Raw genomic sequence first — 22,127 nt, forward strand, 5'->3', positions numbered from 1 at the left:
ATTTCAGATCCCTTGACAAGCTGAGGCACCTTTGAAGTGAAGTGATGGTGTTTGACCATTGTAGCAAAAACAACAAATGCAAACATTTTATTAAATAGGTTTGGTGTTTTGATTTGCAACCGACTTCATTAGAAACCTCTCCATATCTGCTCTTTGCTGGCACACAGATCCTGGTCTCTCTTAGATGTTAGCAGCTTTCCAGCATTTACAGTAGTTGAGCGTCTATTCAAGAGTCAGTAGACAATTGTATACTATTCTTGGAACTGTGGCTATTCTTGCAACTATTATAAAGATAAAAGTGGTTGCAAGAATAGTTACAGTTGCAGGAACAGCCATAACGGTAAATCCCTGGTCATTCAATGTATAGAATCACAGGCTGGGCTTTTGAAGAGTCATCACACATAAACTGAAACATAGCACCTTGTGAGATGGTAATGTGATTCTCTAGCTAGAAGTAGAAAGAGCACCACTGAAAATAAAAGACTATTCTGACAGGCATATGCCTCAAGGCATTTTAAGTACAGTAAATTAGATGCTTTTATTTTGCCAATGGCCAATGGTGAGACAGTATGGCTTTGACTGTATGCCTGATGTCTCAGGCATTCTTTCTTAGGCATCCTTCAGTCTTGAAAGACCATGGTAACGTGCTCTGTATGAGTGTCCTCTCCAGCGCTCCAAGCCTGGGTAGAATAATATGGAGGATAGGCTGTTACCCAAGCAGCAAATCCCCCCTCTCCACATCACTGAAATACAGTAGTCCAATGGAAAGGCAAGAGCCAATACAACTGGTTCCAGCGATATCACAGGAGTTGCCAGAACGACACGAACTGCCTCCAGGACTCTGGCTCCAGATTTTGCCTTGAGGTTTACTCCTGAAGCCTTTTCCATCAGTGGATATAGCCACCACAAGGCAATGGAGGTTTGAAATCGGAGTTTTCCTTCTCCTACATGGGCTGCCCTCCAAGGCTGACGAGCCCCACCTACCCGGTGGATTATTAGGCATCTCAAGCATATAGTATGGAAATGTTTGCAGTTCCTGCAAGGACAGCATTCTAAGAGAAAATAATATATGGTCTCTCTATCACGCTAGTGTCATAAGCACCCCAAGTATGATTTCCTAAGAGCTGTGAGCAATTGCACGTCATTGCAAGGAGAGGTCAGACAAAGAATAATTGCAAAGCACTGCTAAAAAGAACAAACACCTGCTGAGTCTAGGTTTCTGTGTAACAGCAAAACTTCCCTTTTAGTGGCCTGGTTTTTCAGAGCAGCTGTGCAAAAGCCTATTGGAGCATCATGTTTCGATGCTCTGAAAAGCTGGAGGATGATATTGAGTATGAGAAAATGATGGCAGTGGGCTGAATTCAGTGCTTGGAAATGTTACTTTTGTGGACTACAGCTCCTAAAAGTGCCCCTCACCCAAGGGAGCATTATCAGGATGAGCCATGCTGGCTGAGCAATTCTGGGAAATGTAGTGTTAAATGTAAGGCTTCCAAGCACTGCCTTGGTTCATGTTTGGGGGAAGGGGATGAGCGCTTTGAATGAACAGGCATTTGCAAAGCAAGGCAACATGACTGGCTGAAATAGTTTGGTCTTTAAAATATATGAAGATCTCTGCTAGATCAGGATGATGGCTCTGTTCCAGTGTCCTGTTTCATGCAGTGTCCAGTCACTTTCCTCTGGAAAGCCTATTGCCAGTGTCTGTTTTCCAAAAGACTTGGAGAGATGCTTTCATGCATCACTATCACAACATGTAGTAGTTTACTTCTAAAATTAACCGTGTTTCGCGTTTGCTTTTATTTTTAATTAAATATACATCCTGCCTTTCCACTAAAAATAATGCTCAAGCAGCTAGCAGTAAAATGCAAATAAAATAAAAATAATAAAACAGCAATATTGAATCCCATCAAATAAAACCAAATCAACCAATACTATGTCATTACAAATGAATTACCCTTCTTTACTTTGCTCGCATACATGTACATACACACAACAAATGGAAATCTATGCCAGTTTCAGTGAAATCATGTAGGTCTCAGTGTCAGACTGCCACTGATTAAGAAGCATCCTGTGGGACTAAGGACAGGAGGTAGTGCTTCATATTTTACACAACTGCATCAAAGATGATTTTAAAAAGAAGAACAAGTAGTACCTGGGAAGCCCATACAGCAATCATCCTTCTCTTTCTCTCTGTCTCTTACACAGTCTCAATCCTAATTGGTGACTACCTTTTTGACCACGAGTATCTGGTGTGGGGCTACTCAGCCTCAGGGAGGAGGAGCTCCTGGCTCAGTCTCATTGTCGTTCAAACAAACATACAATTCACACAAACAACCCTGCTTCAGGCCAGTTTTGCCCATTTGTCTGAAGACAGGTCAGCTGCCTACTTTTGAGAAAACTGTACTGTTCCAAAGTCACAACAGGAAACGAGGAAATCTGAAAAATCACATGGATTGACTTCAACCTCTTGGACTGCAACGTCCGTCAGCAGAACCCATGCTGAGTAAGGTTTTGAGTTGCATTCTAATACTTTCTAGAGAATTGTACTTTGCCCATCCCTGCCCTTGACAAGTACGTGGCCAGGAAGATAACCCTTCAACATTCATATTTCTTTACAAGCAGCAATACAGTTTTCCCGCTCATAATGGGCATCTTTCATAATAATTCAAAGGCCAAACTTGATTGTAAAGTCAACGTGTCATTAGAAGCCGAGATCGCTTAAGAGGAAAAGATGCACACCCAAATCGGCTTTTGGTAAATTAGCCTGTTTTAGTTTTGCAATTGATCAGTTGGGGGACACCATGGCTTCATTTACATGTTTGATGTCTCAGACATGCCTGGAGAAATAAGAGGAGGAAATAATGCATTTCTCTTAACATTTGATCTGACCCCGCAGCCTGAATCCAAGACAAAGATGAACATCGTGCAAGCTTTCTGGAACAACTGATGTGCAATAAGCGCTCTCTAGTGGAAGTACTGAGGAATGTGCCTCATAATGACTACATTGGTACAAATATTATCTTTTAAATGCAAATAACATATGCACACGGACATCAACATTTAAATATATTTAAAATATGCTTTTTATGCATGCATGCGTGTATGTAATTTCCATGCTGCCTTTCTCCTAGTGAAGGGACACAAGGAGGTTTTGTAGTGAAGTGTCGAATAAATGAGGTTTTCTCCTTTCTTGGGCTTAAAAAAAGAAACAGTTTGGAGAAGTTATTTTTGACACTGTTTTTGCATGGGCAGGAAGATGCCAGACTGGCTCCTGGGGTGGTAATCTCATTGCTACTTATGCTGTGCAGAGGCCACCACCCGAAGACCACTGTGCTCAGGAAGCATTGTGGTAGATTCCTCCCAGGGACTGAAGGCTTAGAAGAAGACCTTAAAAAGAGGCCCCAGTCTTGTTCAGGGCACTGAAAGGAAGCTGTCTTCAAGTATATGTTTTATAGGCTGGAACTCCCCGAATTCTGTCTGCAAAAGTCTGGGATTTGAACCGCAAAAATGCCCAGATAACATGCTCCTAGTGAGAACACCCCAAAACAGCTCCTGCTGACAATGGGAAACCCACCACCAGAACAGGGATGTCTTTCCCATTGCCTAGCTGGTGTGCAAGGAAAAGTGGCAGCACAAAGAATGACTAATAACATTGGTTACTTTTGAGCCATTCATTGTCTGATCATGTTTTTACATCAAAGCTCTGCAATATTCCTTTTCTGGACAACAACCCCCAGAACCCTCCAGTTGACATTTCTAATGACCATGGTTTGCCAGGGAGTGTCTAAAAAAGTGACATTGCCAAAACAGATTCTACGATCCAAAATCCTATTCGGTATTAAAAATTATGCTATTTGTAGAAGGCAAACAGCACAACTTGCAGCAGCTTCTTTGTGCTAATGAATAAACCCTTGCATGAATTTTTGGGTGTGTGCTAGTATGGTAGGTTGATATATGCCCCAAAATTCATGTGGGTCCATATTACTTACAAGCGAGAAACTGTGGCAAGTTGTCTTTTGCCTTATGCAGGCATAATAATGCAATAGGATTTCGGCAGCATTTTGTACCATGGGAGCAGAGACCAAAAATACGCCTCATTCAATTGGGAGGGAGTTTGTTCTTTTCAAAATTGATATGTCATATGGTTTTGTGTTAGTTTGTGCATCCCCACGGAAGCTGGCTTTCTCCAACCACTAGGAACTCCATGGAGCTGAGAGGGAGAGTGTTGTGTTTTGGTGATGGGGAGTGTCCAGGAAGTGACATAAATCCAGGGAACAGAGCAAGTTCCTGGCAAGATATGAAGCCCCCTGAGCCCCCTGGCAAAGAAGGCAGACCCAGGGCTCACTTCACTATTGTACCGGTACAAGAATCAAGAGTTTCAGCCCTGCTATGGGAGTGAGAGTGGAGGCAGCAGCCTGTCCCCATTCTCCTCACATTTTTAAATATTAAATATTTTTTGTATAAGTTTTGAACTGGCATAGCGCTAGATTGATTCAGAGCTAAAATAGAAATGATTAGGGGTAAAAGGGAAAGTTTGGACTGAATGTATCCTGCAGTCCAAAACTTGTGCTTGGCACCAATTTCAGCAAAGCCCACAGACCTCAACATAGAATCATAGAATAATGAAGTTGGAAGGGGCCAAAAGGCCATTGAGTCCAACCCTCTGCTCAGTGCAGGAATCCAAATCAAAGGAGATAGTTGTCTAAATTACTCTTGAAGGCTCCAGTGCTGGAGCACTTACCACCTCTCGAGGTCATTGGTTCCATTGCTGTACTGCTCTAATGTGGGTGATCATGGAACAAAAGGAAGGCAATTAGCCTTAGAGAAACTACAAAGAAGAGTCGACAACAGATGTCTGAGCCAGTGGAGCCTCAAGGCAACGCCCTGAGAACTCTTTTGATTAACTTAGCATGATAACATAGAATGTTGTGAGAATTCAGATAGGTTACTAGTTACCTAATCGCCACTAGGATTGGCTGGAGAACCCCTTTGATCTAACTCTAAGCAACAGGGCAGAATGAGGGCTTACCTCCCCCCCCCCAGGAACTATGGTTTTTCCAGTAGCAATGTATGGAAGTGAGAGCTGGACCATAAAGAAGGATGACTGCCGAAGAATTGATGCTTTTGAATTGTGGTGCTGGAGGAGACTCTTGAGAGTCCCCTGGACTGCAAAGAGAACAAATCTATCCATTCTGAAGGAAATCAAGCCTGAGTGCTCACTGGAAGGACAGATCCTGAAGTTGAGGCTCCAATACTTTGGCCATCTCATGAGAAGACTCCCTGGAAAAGACCCTAATGTTGGGAAAATGTGAAGGCAGGAGGAGAAGGGAACGTCAGAGGACGAGATGGCTGGACAGTGCCATTGAAGCTACCAACATGAATTTGACTAAACTCCGGGAGGCAATGGAAGACAGGAGGGCCTGGTGTACTCTGATCCATGGAGTTACGAAGAGTCAGACATGACTTAATGACTAAACAACAACAATCAGTACGTGGATGTGTAGGGTTTTTTTAAAAATTAAGATTTAATCTCTACTTAGAGTTTTCTAATTTCACTAAAAAGCTTCCAGTAATTCTGGAAAAGTCCCCAGTTCCAGTATGAAAAGAAAAACCCATGAAAATAGGAGGCGGTTTTGTGTCAATAATCATCTATATTGTACACCTCCACTCCGGTCTGCTGCAAGCTTTCTTAATACTGGTATCAATTTTCAAGAGCTTCTCTAGATTATTTGTTGAGCATGCATGCAAAATACTCGTGTCTCTATAAGCAACAGCAATTTCTATCCCATGACAGTAAATAAGAAAAAGGCAGTTAATCAACCGTCAGTTAGTCATTGTGAATTATGATGAACCATGCTGAAGAATGGGCAATTAAAAATGCTAGATATACATTTCTCAGTGGATTACATATTAGCACTTGATTTCTTCTTGATTTATCATTCCTTTTTTCTTGGGGCATCCTGGGATTGTGAAGCTTGCCCAAGACCACAACAGGGTGACTGTTCTGGGATGCACAGTGGGGAACTGAACCCCCAACCTCTGGCTCCACAGCTAGATACTGAACTCACTCAACTATCCACCAGCCTCCCTCAAAAAGCTGGACATCACTTTGCTGGAGAAGGCTTCTCTGCCACACCTCTGTGTGTGGAGAGGTCTCTAAAATATTACCCATCCATTTGTGGCTTCTACATTTATGTTTTAGACTAGTCTGGCTCCTAAAGCAGTTTGCAAATTACAACCAAGGTAAAAAAAATCTTGAAAACCCTCAGTTTGCCCAAGCGATGAGCTAATTGCAGAGCTACCTAGGTTTACTCTGTTATTGAGATCAACAGAGACTTGCCAAGTTATTCTAGTGTTTGATTTATTAACAAGTATGGGAATGTAGGTGGATACAATCAGCATAAGGGTTCACCCTATGTTGACGGGCTCACTACTTCCCCAGAAAAAGCGGCATCCACTTCAAGGGGTGTTCAGAGCTCATTGCTAGTTTCCCTCTCCACCTTCAAACTGTACAAACCTTACAAGGCATTTCATTGTTCTCACATTTCAGGGACGACCAAGAAAGTGTTCTCGTAGCACTTGTTTTCTAACTATATCGTGTTTTGGACTCTTGTATTTGTTAGCACAACCCTGGGTTGTTGTTTATCTCCCAAAGAGAAGGGATAGAAGGAAGGATGGTGCTGAGGGTAAAGATGCTAGTCCACAAAAACAGTTCTTCCGTCCTCTTGACTGTTCGTGATATAGTTCAGATTCCAGGCATACACACAGAAGTAAGAATTGTACTACTTGACTTTTCTATCAGTAGGATGGGAATTCAGTGGGTGAGGGTCAGGGATCAGTAGCGCTATTACTGAAATTACCCCCTTCTGTTCAGTAAATGGTACAAATGTAGCATGGAAGAAGCTGAACAATTATTTGAAGACACCTATGGTATGTGAATGATTTATTTCTTAGTCTTTTGCTCAGTTTTTACCTTTCTTGCCCTTCCAACATATGGTTCTCAAATGGCATATGGACAAGTATATGGGACAATTGTGTTCAAAAACGTGTTTTCAGTATTTACATTTGTGACACACCAAGTCCTGTCCTTTACCAGTAAAGAGTAAAAATGAATACAAAATACATTTACCAAAGAGACTCAGCTGACCATGACGTTTACTGGTATCAAAATTCTCTAATTTTCCTACTGAAATAATAATAATAATAATAATAATAATAATAATAATAATAATAATAATAATAATAATAATAATAATAATAATAATAATAATAATAATTATTATTATTATTATTATTATTATTATTATTATTATTATTATTATTATTATTATTATTTAGTCTTACAGGTGTCCCAGTACTTTTGTTTTTGTTAAAGTAGACTAACACTTTGAGAGTCGCTGAAAGATGGCGATTTGATTAATCTCCAAGCCCCAAATGAATTCTTTGGATCACAGCTACCTTTTAGGAAGGAAATTTCATTTCATGGATGACGCATGATGCAAAAAAGCAAAAGGAAAGCAAAGTGTGCTGCTTATATACCGCCCCATAGTGCTACAAGCACTCTCTGGGCAGTTTACAAGTTAATTATGCAGGCTACACATTGCCCCCCCAGCAAGCTGGGTACTCATTTTACCAACCTCGGAAGGATAGAAGGCTGAGTCAACCTTGAGTCGGCTCCCTGGGATTGAACCCCAGGTCGTGAGCACAGTTTTGGCTGCAGTAGAGTGGTTTAACCACTGCACCACAAGGCTCAGGAATTATAAATGCCTGGTTTTGTCTTCAACAAAAATCAAAAAGGGATTGGGCTACCTTACTCCTTAGACACATCCTTACACTGTGATGGCTAAAAGTGGTTGGCATAGCGTCTCCTAGGGAGTGATACATGCAAAGGATATCAAAGCATGAGGAGACCCTTGTGTTGTGGTAGAAGAACAAAGGAGAAAGCAGACATATAGTACAGTACCTGTTTTCCTTCTATACACTACTCCTGACAGTAGATGGGGCTCCATTCATCCCTGACAGTTTCTCAGATCTCCATCGCAGGCTGTGTTGTCTAATTTTCCTCACACAATGTTTGCTCCTGCTTCTCCTTGGTACAGGGCACGTCCGCAGCATCTCACAAACTGTCTGAATCACCTGCCAGTAATAACTCACCAGTTGACTAATGGCTTCTGTGTCATAATTCCCTTATATATCTGTCTCACATCACATCCAATATTCAACAGAACAAGGATAAATTCAGAATCAAGTACCATGATTTCTGACAAATCAACCTCCGTGCTTGCCAGATATTTGTTTTCCTGAGAAATGCAAACAGTGCTCCTTCTTTAGTACACTACATATCGGCAGTTTCAAAAGGACACTGTGGCACATGTGAATGGAATGCACATTTTTTTTTAAAAAAAGATACTGTAGGTTGGATGAGCAGTATTTGCAGAAATATATTTCACTTGCTGACTATTAAAACAGTCTGAAGGTGCATACAGAAATATAAATTAAAAAGCCTCTATAGTTTTTTCTTAACTGACTGCAAACAGCGTTCTTGTACTACACAGCTACCTTCCAAGTTAATAAGGATTAAGAAAATTCCTGCAAAACTTTACATCTAATCACAGGATGTTTTTCTAGCACTTGGTACGACAGCAAGGTTTCAGCATCTCCAGAAAATAGAAATAAGAGTACCATAAGAAGAGTCCCACTGGCTCAGGCTTGTCCAATCTAGCGTTCTGTTTCCCCGGCCCCACCATCGGGACTAGCACAATCTGTCCTGATCGATCCCACAAAGACTTCATTCTGTGCAACACCTTGTTTTTAAAGTGGTCGGCCAGAGGCACAGAAGCAAGGCAATGGCCCCACTTTGTTTGTTTGTCCCAAATACCTGTTAACACGCATGTTAAACGAGGATATCCACACTCATCACCCAGCTACTGAGTCTGCATTCAGGCAAAGAACTGGTTTAGCCCATATTTTTTTCTGACAAAACTATCCAAACCAACATAACCAACAATGTCCTTATCTATAAGTTAACATGGGGGAACATCTGAGAACAGAGCAGTCTCTTCATGTTGCCTAAAGAAGCACTCCTGTTTCTTCAAAGCATAGGCCTGCCTGTAATTCCAACAACTTGGATCCAGTCAAAGTATGAAAGCATGAAGCATTCATTCATTTTAATGGGACCGAAGGCTGGCCAAACTCTTTCTGGATCTAAGCCAATGTTCTCAGCAAATGGCAAACCTAAGATGCCCAAGCAATCACAGATGTCTGCCAGAGGAATGTTACCAACAAGCTGTCAAGTCCAGACTTTGGCTACTGTTGATGAGACAATCTTAAGGTTCTTGAGAAATCAGATTCCAGTTCGTCTGTTGTCTCCACAGGTACATTGCTCTGATTTGAACCGGATGAATATGGCCATGTTGATTGCCATGCCATTAACCTGTTCAGAGCCGTACTGCAATGGCATCTTGCCGGGTGCAAAACATTATCTGATTGAGCAGAGCTTGGCTGGGGAACACCTCCATAGGAATGTGGCTGATGATTGTTACGAGAGGGACAGTATACATTCACTCCTGTGTCAGGCAGCTGGGTAAAGCAAGGCCCATTTGGCACACAACAACTCTGGAAGCCGCTGTTATTCCTGAAACCTTGATGAATGCATAATTTAGCAACGAGAGGTTTGCCAATGTTAACCACTTTCTTTTCATCCACAACTTCATCTACTCCAGTGTATTCATAGTGCAGGCGAACAGTGAAGTTTAAGTCTTCCTGCAGATTAAAAAGAAAAAGAACAATAATGGGCAGCACTTATTGCCTAAACAAGCGGAACAGCATTCAGTTCAAACATAATAGGATGGTTGTGATCAACCACTTTTGTTTCAAATTCATGAAACAGACACGCAAACCTATTTTTAATGTTCATTGTCAAGATGTTACGCCAGATTTTAGAAACAGCTATTAACATCTATAGAGCAAATTATTCCTCATTTGAACGCATAAGAGTTTGTTCTGAGATGTATATGCGGAATGCAAAATAAACACAAATGTATGTATCACAAAGAACAAAAATAATAATTTATAGCGACTGAACTAAGAGCATGGGAAGGACAAGCGACAGTGGGACATGTCTGCCCCAAGTATATTAATTTTAGCACATGCTAGTTCAGTGCAATTTAGGCTAATTTATAAACCAAGGAATGCCACATGTTCTTCAGTATGCAACATATATAAGGCCCTCTATTGCATATTTCAGTGTTGTTATTTGAGCCCCAATTTATTTAGTTTCTAGCCTTGTGGTGCAACAAAAGAGCAAAATAGTCGTTGTTCAACAACCACACTGCTACTTGACCTCACTGCTCATTGAGCTTCCTCTGCAGCTTAGTGAACTTCCTCTACAACCAAAGAATCCATGCTAAAAATCCAACTCAAAAGTTTTCAACCGCTACATCCATAGCAGGGTTTTGCACGTGCTGGGGTATTTCAAGAGTGCAAGTAATAACTGAATGCTACCAATGTTGTTGTGGGCTTGTGAAAAGTTTCCTCCTCATGTGGCTAACTAGAAAAGTAAGCTTGCAAAAGAAAAATAGCATGAAATAACCTTTAGCTTTTGTAGCGAACTTATTCTAGTGTACAGGCAATGCTTGGGCAAGTCTTTTGAAAGCAAATAGCTGCCAGTTTCTTCTGGAGTCCCTTTATTGGCCTCTTTAGGGTCCACATCCAAGTCCTGTGGAAAGCAAGAAAGCAAAAGTTAATGTGTACGTTTACCACAAGTGTGGCAGAAAGGATCTGGACCTACTGACAGATGATTTTCAGAATGTTAACAATAACTTCTCACTCCCGATTATTTAACAGGAATAGCAACAAAATGCATACTCCAACCCAAAATTTATATTGCTGAACCTGGAATGGCAAGAGATAACCAGGGCTGGGTTTGCGTGTGGAAGATCTGCAAACGATGTCCAGTTTGAGTACTCAAAAACAAATCCTTGCACACGTTCCTGGATTCTTCCCTTCCACCAACAGATTCTGCAAACCAGGAAGTCTGGTTCGCCTGGTGTAACCGTAATGTGCTGGGGTTTCTCCCACCAACACCTCCTGCCACCAGAACCTACATTTGTACTTTATTGCCAATATATTGACTTGCACATCTTGTAAAGAAGAAACTCATGAAAACTCCAGTCACCAACTTACAAGGGGGAAATCCGTGACATAAGCTTTGCAAACTGTGATTTCGGGTGGTTTCTTTATTATCCTCGTATAAACGATCATGACATTGGAGAATTCGGCTGCAAAACCAAGCTGAATCTGAACGCCACAGTTAAACTGGAGACACATACTTTCAGGAAGTTCTGGTAAGGGAATATTTTGGTTAGTAGTAGAACAAGACTGTTTTTCTTCGAAACTAGCTGGGCTAATTGCATCCTTCATTAACAGAACATTAGTGAACAAGATTAAAGGAGGCTGGGAAGATGTTAGCTTGTTTTTGTTCACAGGGCAAAAGCATTAAAGCAAGTAAGTTGCCTCCACACTAATTTTGCTTCAGTGGCTGATATCCAGGATTAAAACTGACTGGACCAAGAGTAGTTTAGGACAAGGAGCACCAAAGCACAGGCATGGAAGGAAGGATAGGTTTCAGCTCCTCCTGTTTCCCACACTTTTCTGCTGCAGGATGACCTCTTAAGGGAGGCTGACAGGGGCAGATGCACCCTGTTGGTACTCCTAGATCTCTCAGTGGCTTTTGGTATCATCAACCATAGTATCCTAGATAGGCTCTCTAAGGTTGGGATTGGGGGCTTAGCATTGAGCTGGCTTTGATCTTGCCTCAAGGACCATGTCCAGAGAGTTCAGCTAGGGGAGGAGGTATCAGTACCTTGGACCCTATGGTATGGGCTTCCTCAGGGATTGGCACTATCCCCAATGCTATTTAATTTCTATGTCAAGTTGTTGGGGGAGGTCATCAGGAGTTTTGAAGTAAGGTGTCATCAGTAAGCTGATGACACACAACTCCATCTCTCCATTACCACCTCTGCAGCGGATGCTGTCCAGATGCTGGAGCTTTGTCTGGTTGCAGTACTGGAATGGATCAGGGATAACACACTCAAACTGAACCTGGACAAAACAGAGATTTTGCTCCTGGGGGGGGGCGACACCTCTGACAGGTTAGGGGGGAACGATCCCTAAGGCTGGATGGTACTCCCCTCCAATTTAGGGACCAAGTGCATACTTTGGGCGTTCTTCTGGACCCAGCTCTTTCTTGGGAGTCCCAGATTGCAGCCATGTCCAGATCAGCCCTTAACCAGCTTCGACGAATCACCCAACTTTGCCCCTACGAGGACTCCCTCAGGGCTTTGGTGTAGGCCCCAGCCCTCTCTTGGATTGACTACTGCAATGCCCTCTATGTGGGGCTCCCCTTGAATCTGATCCGTAGAATTCAGCAGGTCCAGAATCTGGCAGCCAGACTGGTGGTTGGTACAAGCAAATTTGACGACATCACTCCAGTTCTGGCTCGCCTTTACTGCTTGCCCATGGCGTCCCAGATCAAGTTCAAGGTTTTGACACTCACATACAAAGCCCTCCATGGTTTGGGCCCGTGTTACTTGTTGGAGTGTCTCTCCTTAATGTCATCTGCATGACCCACAAGATCATCCTAATCAAGGCTCCTCTGGGTGGCCAACCGGAGGGAGGCCCATAAATCCTCTCCAAGAGGTAGGGCGTTCTTTATGGTCGCTCCAACTTTATGGAACCAGCTTCCAGAGTTGCTCCACCTAGCCCTGTCCCTGTGGATTTTTAGGAAGCAATTAAAAGCGCTGCTTTTCACAGAGACTTTCCACATCTGATCACCTTCCCTCTCTTTTTTCTTCCCTTCCTCTTCTTCCCTCCCCTGTTTTCCTTCATCCACTTTAGGATTAGTTGGTGCCATCTAGTTTTTTTAAAAAGGCTATCGCTATTGGTTTTAATAGTTCTATTTTTAATTTTTGTTTTCTGTTTTACAAGTTGTAACCTGCCTAGAGTAGTGCTGTGACAGTAATGGGAGCAAGATAAAAATTGAATGAATGAATGAACAAATGAATGAATGAATCCCCTCCATCACATTTAGTGTTGCCCTTAAATATTAAAAATTAGGTGCTAAATAATGATTTTTAATCTATTATTATTATTATTATTATTATTATTATTATTATTATTATTATTATTATTATTATTATTATTATTATTATTATTATTATTATTATTATTATCATCATCATCATCATCATCATCATCATCATCATCATCATCATCCTAGGGCTGAGTTCAAGTATCTGGCTGCTGAGCTTGAGGCTGGGAGTTCCGTTCTCCACGGTGCCTCCTAGAACAGCCAGCGTGTGTGGCTTTTGGCGAGCTGCTCAGTCCCAGGGTGTTTCCAGAAGAGAACAGTAAACCACTTCTGAGTATTCTGTAAATAGAAAACCCTGAAAAAGATTGCCATGAGGCAAAATTGGCTTGCCAGCACACTATTATTATGATTATGAACATGATTGTGATTACAACTACTACTAGTGGTAGTGAGGGACGTGGTGGCGCTGTGGGCTAAACCGCAGAAGCCTGTGCTGCAGGGTCAGAAGACCAGCAGTCGTAAGATCGAATCCACGTGACGGAGTGAGCGCCCGTCGCTTGTCCCAGCTCCCGCCAACCTAGCGGCTCGAAAGCATGCAAATGCGAGTAGATAAATAGGGACCACCTCGGTGGGAAGGTAAACAGCGTTCCGTGTCTAAATCACACTGGCCATGTGACCACGGAAAGATTGTCTTCGGACAAACGCTGGCTCTATGGCTTGAAGAGCGGGATGAGCGCCGCCCCCTAGAGTCGGACACGACTGGACAAAAATTGTCAAGGGGAACCTTTACCTTTACCTTTACTAGTGGTAGAAGTAGTATTTTCCTAAGGTTTCATTAAACCAGGCTGATGCCAAATGATGGCAGCATTTCATGCACTCTTGTGAACTTCCTTCCAGGAGGCAGTGCCGGCAGCAGCTCCTCCTTCCCGCTGGTTTACTTGGAGGTTGAAAAAAAGGGATACATGGGAAAGCCTCTGAACTTGTATGGAGGTTTCCCGTGGGTTCAGCCTATGTGCCTGCCCAATTGCTTCCTTAGCCAACAGGCTGCCTCTTTGTCTGGTGCATTCCCAGGTGCAGTGGTGACCCAGGGTGGAGTGGCTGTTCGGGGTAGGGGCATGGAGCTCCAGCCCTGAACTGCCCTTTCTTCCCTGATTCTGGGCATGGGGTACCTTTCCCTTGTGCGCGGCTGTCCAAAGACAGGGGCGGCTCATCTTCCTTCCCTAGTTCACTTCCTGCCCTGCTCACCTGTGCCTTCAGTCCCAGGCAGGCAGGTGGGATCCCTCCACCTACTGAACTCCCTCCAGGCTGCAGGACCTTAGAAGGAAACAGAGCCAGAAAGGATGGCTGCCTGCCTCCACCCTGGCAGCTCAGTCCCTTTGCCCGCTGCAGGGGGTAGGTGGAGGGGTGTGGACCTTTCGTGAGAGTTGCAACAACAGTGGTATTGGAGGGAATGGGGACAAGGCAGCCCTGGGGGCAGCCAGGCAATGCAGTAGGCAGCCTGGGAGATAGCTTCCCTGATCCTGGGAGACAGCCTAGCCCACCCACAAGCAAGCAGCTGGGGCAGCACCAGCAGCACCAGCCAGGGTGGGCTGACCAGGCCAGGTGAGAGCAATGCAGCCCAAGGAGGCAGCCACGATCGGGATGCCGGGCAATGCGGAGCTGTGGCCGGAGGAGGGGAGCAGAGACCTTCCTCCATGTTTCCTTCCCTTCCCTGCAGCTTCAGCGGCACACACTTTGGGAAACATTGTTTTTCCATCTTATGCATAGCGTTCACTATTACTGGAGGTTTTCAGCATCTGCAGGGGGGCTTGGGACCAACACCCCACAGATATGCAAGTCCTACTGTAATGCAATCACTAGATAGACAGGGGGGGCAGAAAGGCTAGAAAGGTCGATATATAATGATAAAAATAATTGTGTGATGTCAAGGATACTAGACTGGATAGCTCAGGGGTTTAGGTATGTGGCTATGGAGCCAGAGGTAGAGAATGCAATTCCCCATTATGCCTCATTGACAGGAGAACTGATACAGTCCCTTCTGCAGTTCTAAGAATTCTGACATATGGCAATTCTTTTTGGGGTTTCCAGATAGAGAGTACTCAGAAGTGGTTTACCATTCCTTTCTCCAGGGGACATGCTGAGACTATGTGGATTGTCCAAAAGTCCCACAGGCTTGCTCTTCCAGCATGCACAGCGGGGAACTGAACTCCCAATCATGACTAACTCATTGAGCTAAACAGCTAGTGGATGTAAACACTGCTATAAAAACTGCAAGTATCAGCTTTCTAGCTGTTTTTGGAAAATCTTGCCCTAGATTGGGAAAAGAAATCCTTGGCCCAATTGTCTTGCATATTTGCCACTAAGAAGGAGATTGTTCTGAATAATATTCATAGTTAAGCAAGCACAAAATATGTAAAAGATAAGAAGGATTCTAGGTATAGTCTTAAAATTCAGTCCCAAATGGTCTATGTTAATATTATGTTATCTTCATTATCTCTCTGAAAAGAAACAACATTCCTAATTGCATGTTAACAGATTAAGGATATAGAACAACACACTTTGATGGCCTTCCCCTCTCTTAATTTTCCAGTGAATTATGATGAAATCAGCAAGAAGTTGCATTTGAAATAGAGACAGGGGCAAAAGAGTTAGATAGAAGGTATAGTTGAATTTCTCTGGCCCTTTGAGTTATATTTTTGCATTGTTTTGTGATTACTATATTTTGAAGTTTAGAGATGTCCATAACACTGCATTTTCTCTTCTTGTTACATAGGCCACTATAGCGCCCCTCTGAAAATATACTAGCAGAATATTATACAATATATAGTGTGTGAATCAATAATTTTGATGTGATTGCTCTGAGGGCAGATAAAGGAGTTGGAAAAGTCTTGCTGTGAGGTACCAGTGACATCTCACTAATGCAGGGAAATAAACTGGAGAAAGGGAAGCTAATGTGTTCCCCTTCAATCTGATTTCCTTTCTTCTACCCACAAACATGCACGTTTTCCACCTTCACTCCCCCTCAACTGTCCAAATGCTAATCCATTTCAGAACTGGTGATCTTATTACTTTAATATATGCATAAGGCTGTTATTCATCCATCACCCTGAGACATGAGGGGCCACAGGTTAAAACTAATTAAACTGGTGCATTCACATATTTCCTGTACCATGAGCTTTTGCCCACTGCAGATTCCGTGCCAAGGCCGCTGCTGAGGCAACTGTTTGCTGAATAGGATCAGTTAATGCTCGCTTCTCAGATAAACTGCTGCGAATCTCCAAAGCTTGCTTGCCTTTGGTAAGGTGACACTTGCCCATATCTAAAAATAAAAGATACAAACATTTTCTAAGAATCAAAGCTGCTGAAAATTCTAATTAAAGCACCTACATCCCAGCAGTGTCACTGTGTTGCTATGGTTATAACTGTCAGTGTTTCCATAAGAAACTAGATTTTGAGGGGCATTTAATGTTCAACATTCAGTACAGACTCTAGAACACAGAGTGGAAGTTCTTTTTTGCTTGAAAACAGCCCCCACCAACATTTCTTAAGTATCATGATTAGTTTCTTGCACAATATTTTATTGTATTTCTCTCACATGCATACATAGCCGCACTGTCTCTATTCAATAAAGTCACCTCTTGGATAAACATATTTTTATTCCTATATTTCACTTGGACGAATGTATGTTCTCAATGTTTTATTATAGAGCAAAACCTCAATGATATTATTTTCAAATGGTGGTTTCTTTTAATTTGGTGTAATGCATTTATATTTTCTGATTGAAAACTATTACCGGTAAATGAAGTAGTGATGTATTTTTGTGCTCCAGATGCTCTTTACATTCTTTTAGTTGTATTTTGAAAACTAGCATCTTCCTTTTTACATCACTGTCTCTTTTTTTGTTTAAAAAAAGTCTGTAGTAATAATATTTTTAAAATACTGCACCTACTATAATGAGTTAAAAAACAAAATATATTCTTGGTTACTACTTAAGGAGCTCTCTTAGAATTAACCTGAATAGTTTTGTGCATATTGCTTTCTAGCAGTGTGAAAATAAGTGCATTGATCACTGGCTGCCTAATGGAGAAGATCTGTTGCACAAATCCTTATGCATTGGCAGGATTGTCACCTCCAGGGATTAAGAATGCACTGGGATAACTTGATTTGTCTGCCCTGCCAACAACAGGCATGGGGTGATCTATGAATTCTTAATATGGGCTAGAAAGCAGAGTCCACTCTGCAAATAGCCGTCCAATGGGAAGGGCTATTGCTGGAAGAACATTAATTGGCCATCCTCTGTTTGTCAGAATGCTGAGAGCTCACTATAGGACAAAATGTGTGAGCAAATACTTATCTATCCTTCTGAATGCCAGAGTGAAGTCTTCCTCCAAGCCTAACCCAGAAATTATGGTGCCCTGACATAATTAATGTTGAGAAGTGCCAGCCTATTATCTGGAACCAAGTCTTCCTCAACCCTGCTTCTCAAGAGCTTTGTCTTCCAGGCAGGGAGAGCATGTTAGGGGAAAAGCACATGATAAAACACACATGTGGAATTAATACCATAGATTCAAATGCAGTGCGGCAGTATTTTGTAGCACTGTTGTTCTTCACAAAGCACCTCTTCCTTTTCCATGGATATGAAACTATTAATTTCAGGGAAGAAGACAGCACATATTCCTGCGATGGAGGCAACTGGAACAATAATCATACTTAACTACAGTACAGTGGGGTCTTGACTTGAGAACTTAATCTGTATTGAAAGGCGGTTCTCAAGTCAAAAAGTCTGTAAGTCAAGTCTCCATTGACTTACAGTGCATTGAAAACCGATTAATCCCATAACAGGCCGTTTTTGTTCCATTTTGGTTTTTTTCTGGTCTGTAAGTCAAATCTCAGTCTGCAAGTCAAACCTAAATTTTGCGGCCAGAGAAGTCTGTAAGTCAAGCCGTCTGTAAGTCAAGGGTCCACTGTAGCTCAAAGAAGAAATGGGTGGGCACCCAACTGCAAAATCCATGGGAGGAAAAGCTATGCCCGTGGATGACAACAGGGATGTATTTCCTCTTTGGAGGAAGAGCAGTGGGGTAGCGCTGGCTTGATTCTAAATCTTAGCTGATTCACGACACCAACAGCATCATGTTTACCATGTGTTCTCCAACTATTTGAGATCATGTAGTGAAGAACTTCTTTTAAAATAAAAAAAATGGCACCAGGAGTAGCAGACCAAGGCCATGGTTGTGAATGGATGTGAAAACATATGAAATGAATAAAATAGCAAAGATAAAATTTTAAAGGGCATTAACCTTCCCTTCTCTTAGAACAAAGCCTATCATCAAGAAAATCTAACAAAGTCAGCAGCACTGACGCTCTAGCACAGTGGTTCTTAACCTTTGGTACTCAGATGCTTTTGAACTGCAACTCCCAGAAACCTCAGTCAGCACAGTTGGTGGTGAAGGCTTCTGGGAGTTGCAGTCCAAAACTCCCAAGTAACCCAAGGTTAAGAACCAGTGCTCTAGCGGACTTGTCTTTAATAGTTTTAAAGGAAAAACGAGGTGTGGATTTGAGCAGAGACGTGACTGTCTGTGCACATGCAGATTTAAACATTTTCTGTAAACCAGTTTTGTGACAAAAACTCTTCTATTCTCACCAAGATGTTTTCCGTCATGGGATTTTGGATGGATATTTAAAATATCGTTCTGTTCTCTCTTGTGAAAGCCAGCTCAACATAGTGAATAGGTTGTCAGACTAGGGCCCAAGACCCCTGGGTTCAAATCACCACTGAGCCATGGAAAGGTACTGGGGGGTGGCAATGGCAGACCCCTTCTTGACCATCATGTGCCTCAGAAATCACCAGGGGTGCCATAAGTTAAAAGTGACATGATGGGATGTAAGTACAAAAATATCTTCAAGCAGTAACAAGCTGTTGGCGAAACTGATTCTGAGTAGGAAAAAAACTAGAAAGGAAAATATCAAGATAAATGGGCATCTCTTTAAAATCTCCACCTCCACATTCCAGGGTTTGGTTGTTGGAAATAAGGACACCCATTTCAGGCTGTAGAGATCTTTTTTTTTTTTTTACAGTGAGCTACAGTTCCACGTCAACTGCAGCTAACAACAATCTCAGGTGGGTTTGCACCCGGGAACAGAACTTTTACTCCTTGCATGGTTCTCTCACCTTCTGCCACACCATCAAGCAGCACAGTAATCTTTTTATCCTCTAGCAAACGTTCCTTCAGAAACTTCATAAAAATCCCATTGGCTAATCCAGACTGCTGAATTTCAAACGCTTCTGCTCCTTGGCACCTTTAAAATATGTTAATAACAGAAATAAGCATGCAGGTGAGTGGAATATGTACAGAACAAATGCAAATATGTTAATTTGTTTTTTTTTTAAAAACAGTTCAAATTAAACAGAAAAGTATATAAATAAATGTTAATAAGAAACATTTCTATTTGGTACAAATGTACATTCTGATTCAAGATTTCTGTTTATATACACTCAGAAATTCTCGTATTTGCTGACAAATCTATCCATTAATAGAATGATATTGATTTTCCAAGAAGTAAACCTTTATAGCCTATGAACTTCAATAATTCTCTTTCAACAAAAGGATACTCTATGTTCAGTAGAGTAAATATAGCTGCAATCCTTTTGTATTTACATTGGAGTAAGACTCATTGCATAGGGATGTTGTGGTGCTGTGGGTTAAACTGCAGAAGCCTCTGTGCTGCAAGGTCAGAAGACCAGCAGTCGTAAGATCGAATCCACGTGACGGACTGAGCTTCAGTCACTTGTCCCAGCTCCTGCCAACCTAGCTGTTCGAAAGCATGTAAAAATGCAAGTAGATAAATAGGTACCACCTCAGTGGGAAGGTACGGGTGTTCCCTGTCTAGTCACGCTGGCCACGTGACCACGGAAACTGTCTTCGGACAAACGCTGGCTCTATGGCTTGGAAATGGGGATGAGCACTGCCCCCTAGAGTCAGACATGACTGGACTAAATGTCAAGGGAAACCTTTACTTTTACCTTACTAAGACTCATTGAAATCATAGGTCTTTCCAACATGTTTAGAACTATACTGCACAAAGACTAGTGCTCAACATTGCCATAGAGAGACATAGAAATTATAAGGTCACCGTTTTTAAAATGGGATACAGACATACATCTTCATCAACAAGTCCCATGATGGTTTCTGAGCCATGCATGTTATCACCACCTGGTCCAGCTCCTAGTGTCTATGCCCCCTCAGTCATCTGTACACTCATTTCACATGAGAAGGTTCTTGATGCACACACTAAGGGGAGCATTTCCATGTAAGGTAGGAATCTTGGATCAATCAGAGAATGGAGCAGCTCTCTACCCATGTATGCTAGTATCTATGCAGACTACATGGATCATGGGTGCAAAGAACATTGGCAGCAAAGTTTTTTTCTGGACTTCATCAGCTTCTATGTATATGAGAGGAGAAAACAACTATGTGGCATGCAAAATTTACTGCCCTTATCAACCTAAATTTGCCTTTAGAACTGGACTTAAGCAGTTCTACTCTAATTTGTAGTCAACCATGGTACAGCTCAAGTCTTCCTTCACTTTCTCCTATGATGATATGAAGAGAGGGAGGCATACGTGCACACATGTGCACATGCGCACGCGCGCACGCACACACATACTCTCAGAAGGCTGAAAATCCTATTTATGACTGAAAGAAAGCCCATGGTGCCTTCAAGAGCAGGAAAAATGTAGCACACTAGATGTTTGTATTGCAGTGCCAAGCACTTTTTACCATTGGATATGCTGCCCAGGGCTTATGGGATTTGTAGTCTAGCAACCTCTTGAAGGCCACATTTTGACCACCCTGATTTAAGTGATAACTACGAAAGAACCTACTTTATCTAAAAATGCAACTGTGGATTTTAGTGAAGCCAAGGAAGTTTGTAGGCAATAACAGTCTTCTTGGACAAAAAGTAGATTGTTATCCATATATTACCCACTTGTCTGTTAAAGGACAAGTGACTTTTTTGTTAGAAAGCCAGAACAAACTATTGCACTTTTTAGAATATAAAGAATAAGAAAAAAGACACAAAATCTAGAAAATTAAAATAATTATCCTTACGTGGCATATCCAAAGACAATGTTAGCAGTAACCTTTAAAGCATCCAGGATGAGAACAGTATTGTCATATTCATTCCTTCAACAAACACAAGGATCAAAATGAGAAGGACAGCATGTAAGCAATTTCATTCTTGTGCTCTGCATAGTATTCAACACAACGGTTGTTATTCCTTGCTTTTTTAACCTTCAGGCCTCACTTAAGAGTCATACAGAAAACTATCTGGAAAGATCAAGGAGCTGGAACACCTGGTTGAGGAGTTCAATTCCCCACAGAGCCTTGCTGGTAAAGAGCCATCCTGTGTGATCTTAGTCCAAGAAAAAGGAAATGGTAAACTACTTCTGAGTAATGTATATTTTATATACACCCTGGAAACTGTTATCGTAAGTTGGAACCAATTAGCTGGAACATAATTATAGCAGAACACCTTTTTTCTCCCACTGTATTCAGGTTATATACACGTTTATCCACATGAGTGACGTAATTTAATAAAGTTGACTCTGGCCTACAGAAATTTAAGCAATAAATTTCTTAGTCCTGAACATGCTGTTTTAAGCTTATACAAATTTACAGAATTGTTAGCAATGGTAATGCTGTTACAGTCCTCTGAAAGGCAGTTAGTATGAAATCTGGCACACGAGCCCTATTTAAAAACCTGTTTGCTTGACCTGTCTTTTCAGAAGGGCAACTGTCTATTCACATGAAAAGCAGCTGGCCTTTGCCTGTTCAGAGCTCTGAAGACTGTCCCAATAATATGCACAAAGGGAATGCGCAGCTATTACTGATCTTTACAGTAAATCTTTGCTAGTGATCAGGAGGAGTAAACAAAGGAGTGGTTAGCAGAAGCTGAACAAGAGCGTGACAAGAGATAACAAGCAACAACAAAACAGCAGTCTGCTATTCTCCCTTCCTGTCATTACAATCTCAAGCTTTCA

The 22,127-nt window shown here is 41.9% G+C and overlaps 1 protein-coding gene across 2 annotated transcripts in view; it reads right to left on the minus strand.

Moving 5' to 3' along the window:
• Positions 1–8,418: 8,418 nt before the first annotated feature.
• Positions 8,419–22,127, minus strand: part of MALT1 (MALT1 paracaspase) — a 41,499-nt gene continuing 27,790 nt past the window's right edge. For both annotated transcript variants that reach the window (XM_072992880.2, XM_072992879.2), the window contains 6 exons: positions 21,196–21,270; positions 19,257–19,384; positions 16,257–16,406; positions 11,182–11,339; positions 10,589–10,714; positions 8,419–9,759 (listed from right to left, as the gene is read on the minus strand). In XM_072992880.2, coding sequence (XP_072848981.2) covers positions 9,304–9,759; positions 10,589–10,714; positions 11,182–11,339; positions 16,257–16,406; positions 19,257–19,384; positions 21,196–21,270 — 1,093 coding nt within the window. In that variant the 3' untranslated portion in view covers positions 8,419–9,303. The remainder of the gene's footprint in view (positions 9,760–10,588; positions 10,715–11,181; positions 11,340–16,256; positions 16,407–19,256; positions 19,385–21,195; positions 21,271–22,127) is intronic.

This window comes from Pogona vitticeps, chromosome 2, assembly GCF_051106095.1.
Source record: "Pogona vitticeps strain Pit_001003342236 chromosome 2, PviZW2.1, whole genome shotgun sequence".
NCBI lineage: Eukaryota > Metazoa > Chordata > Lepidosauria > Squamata > Agamidae > Pogona > Pogona vitticeps.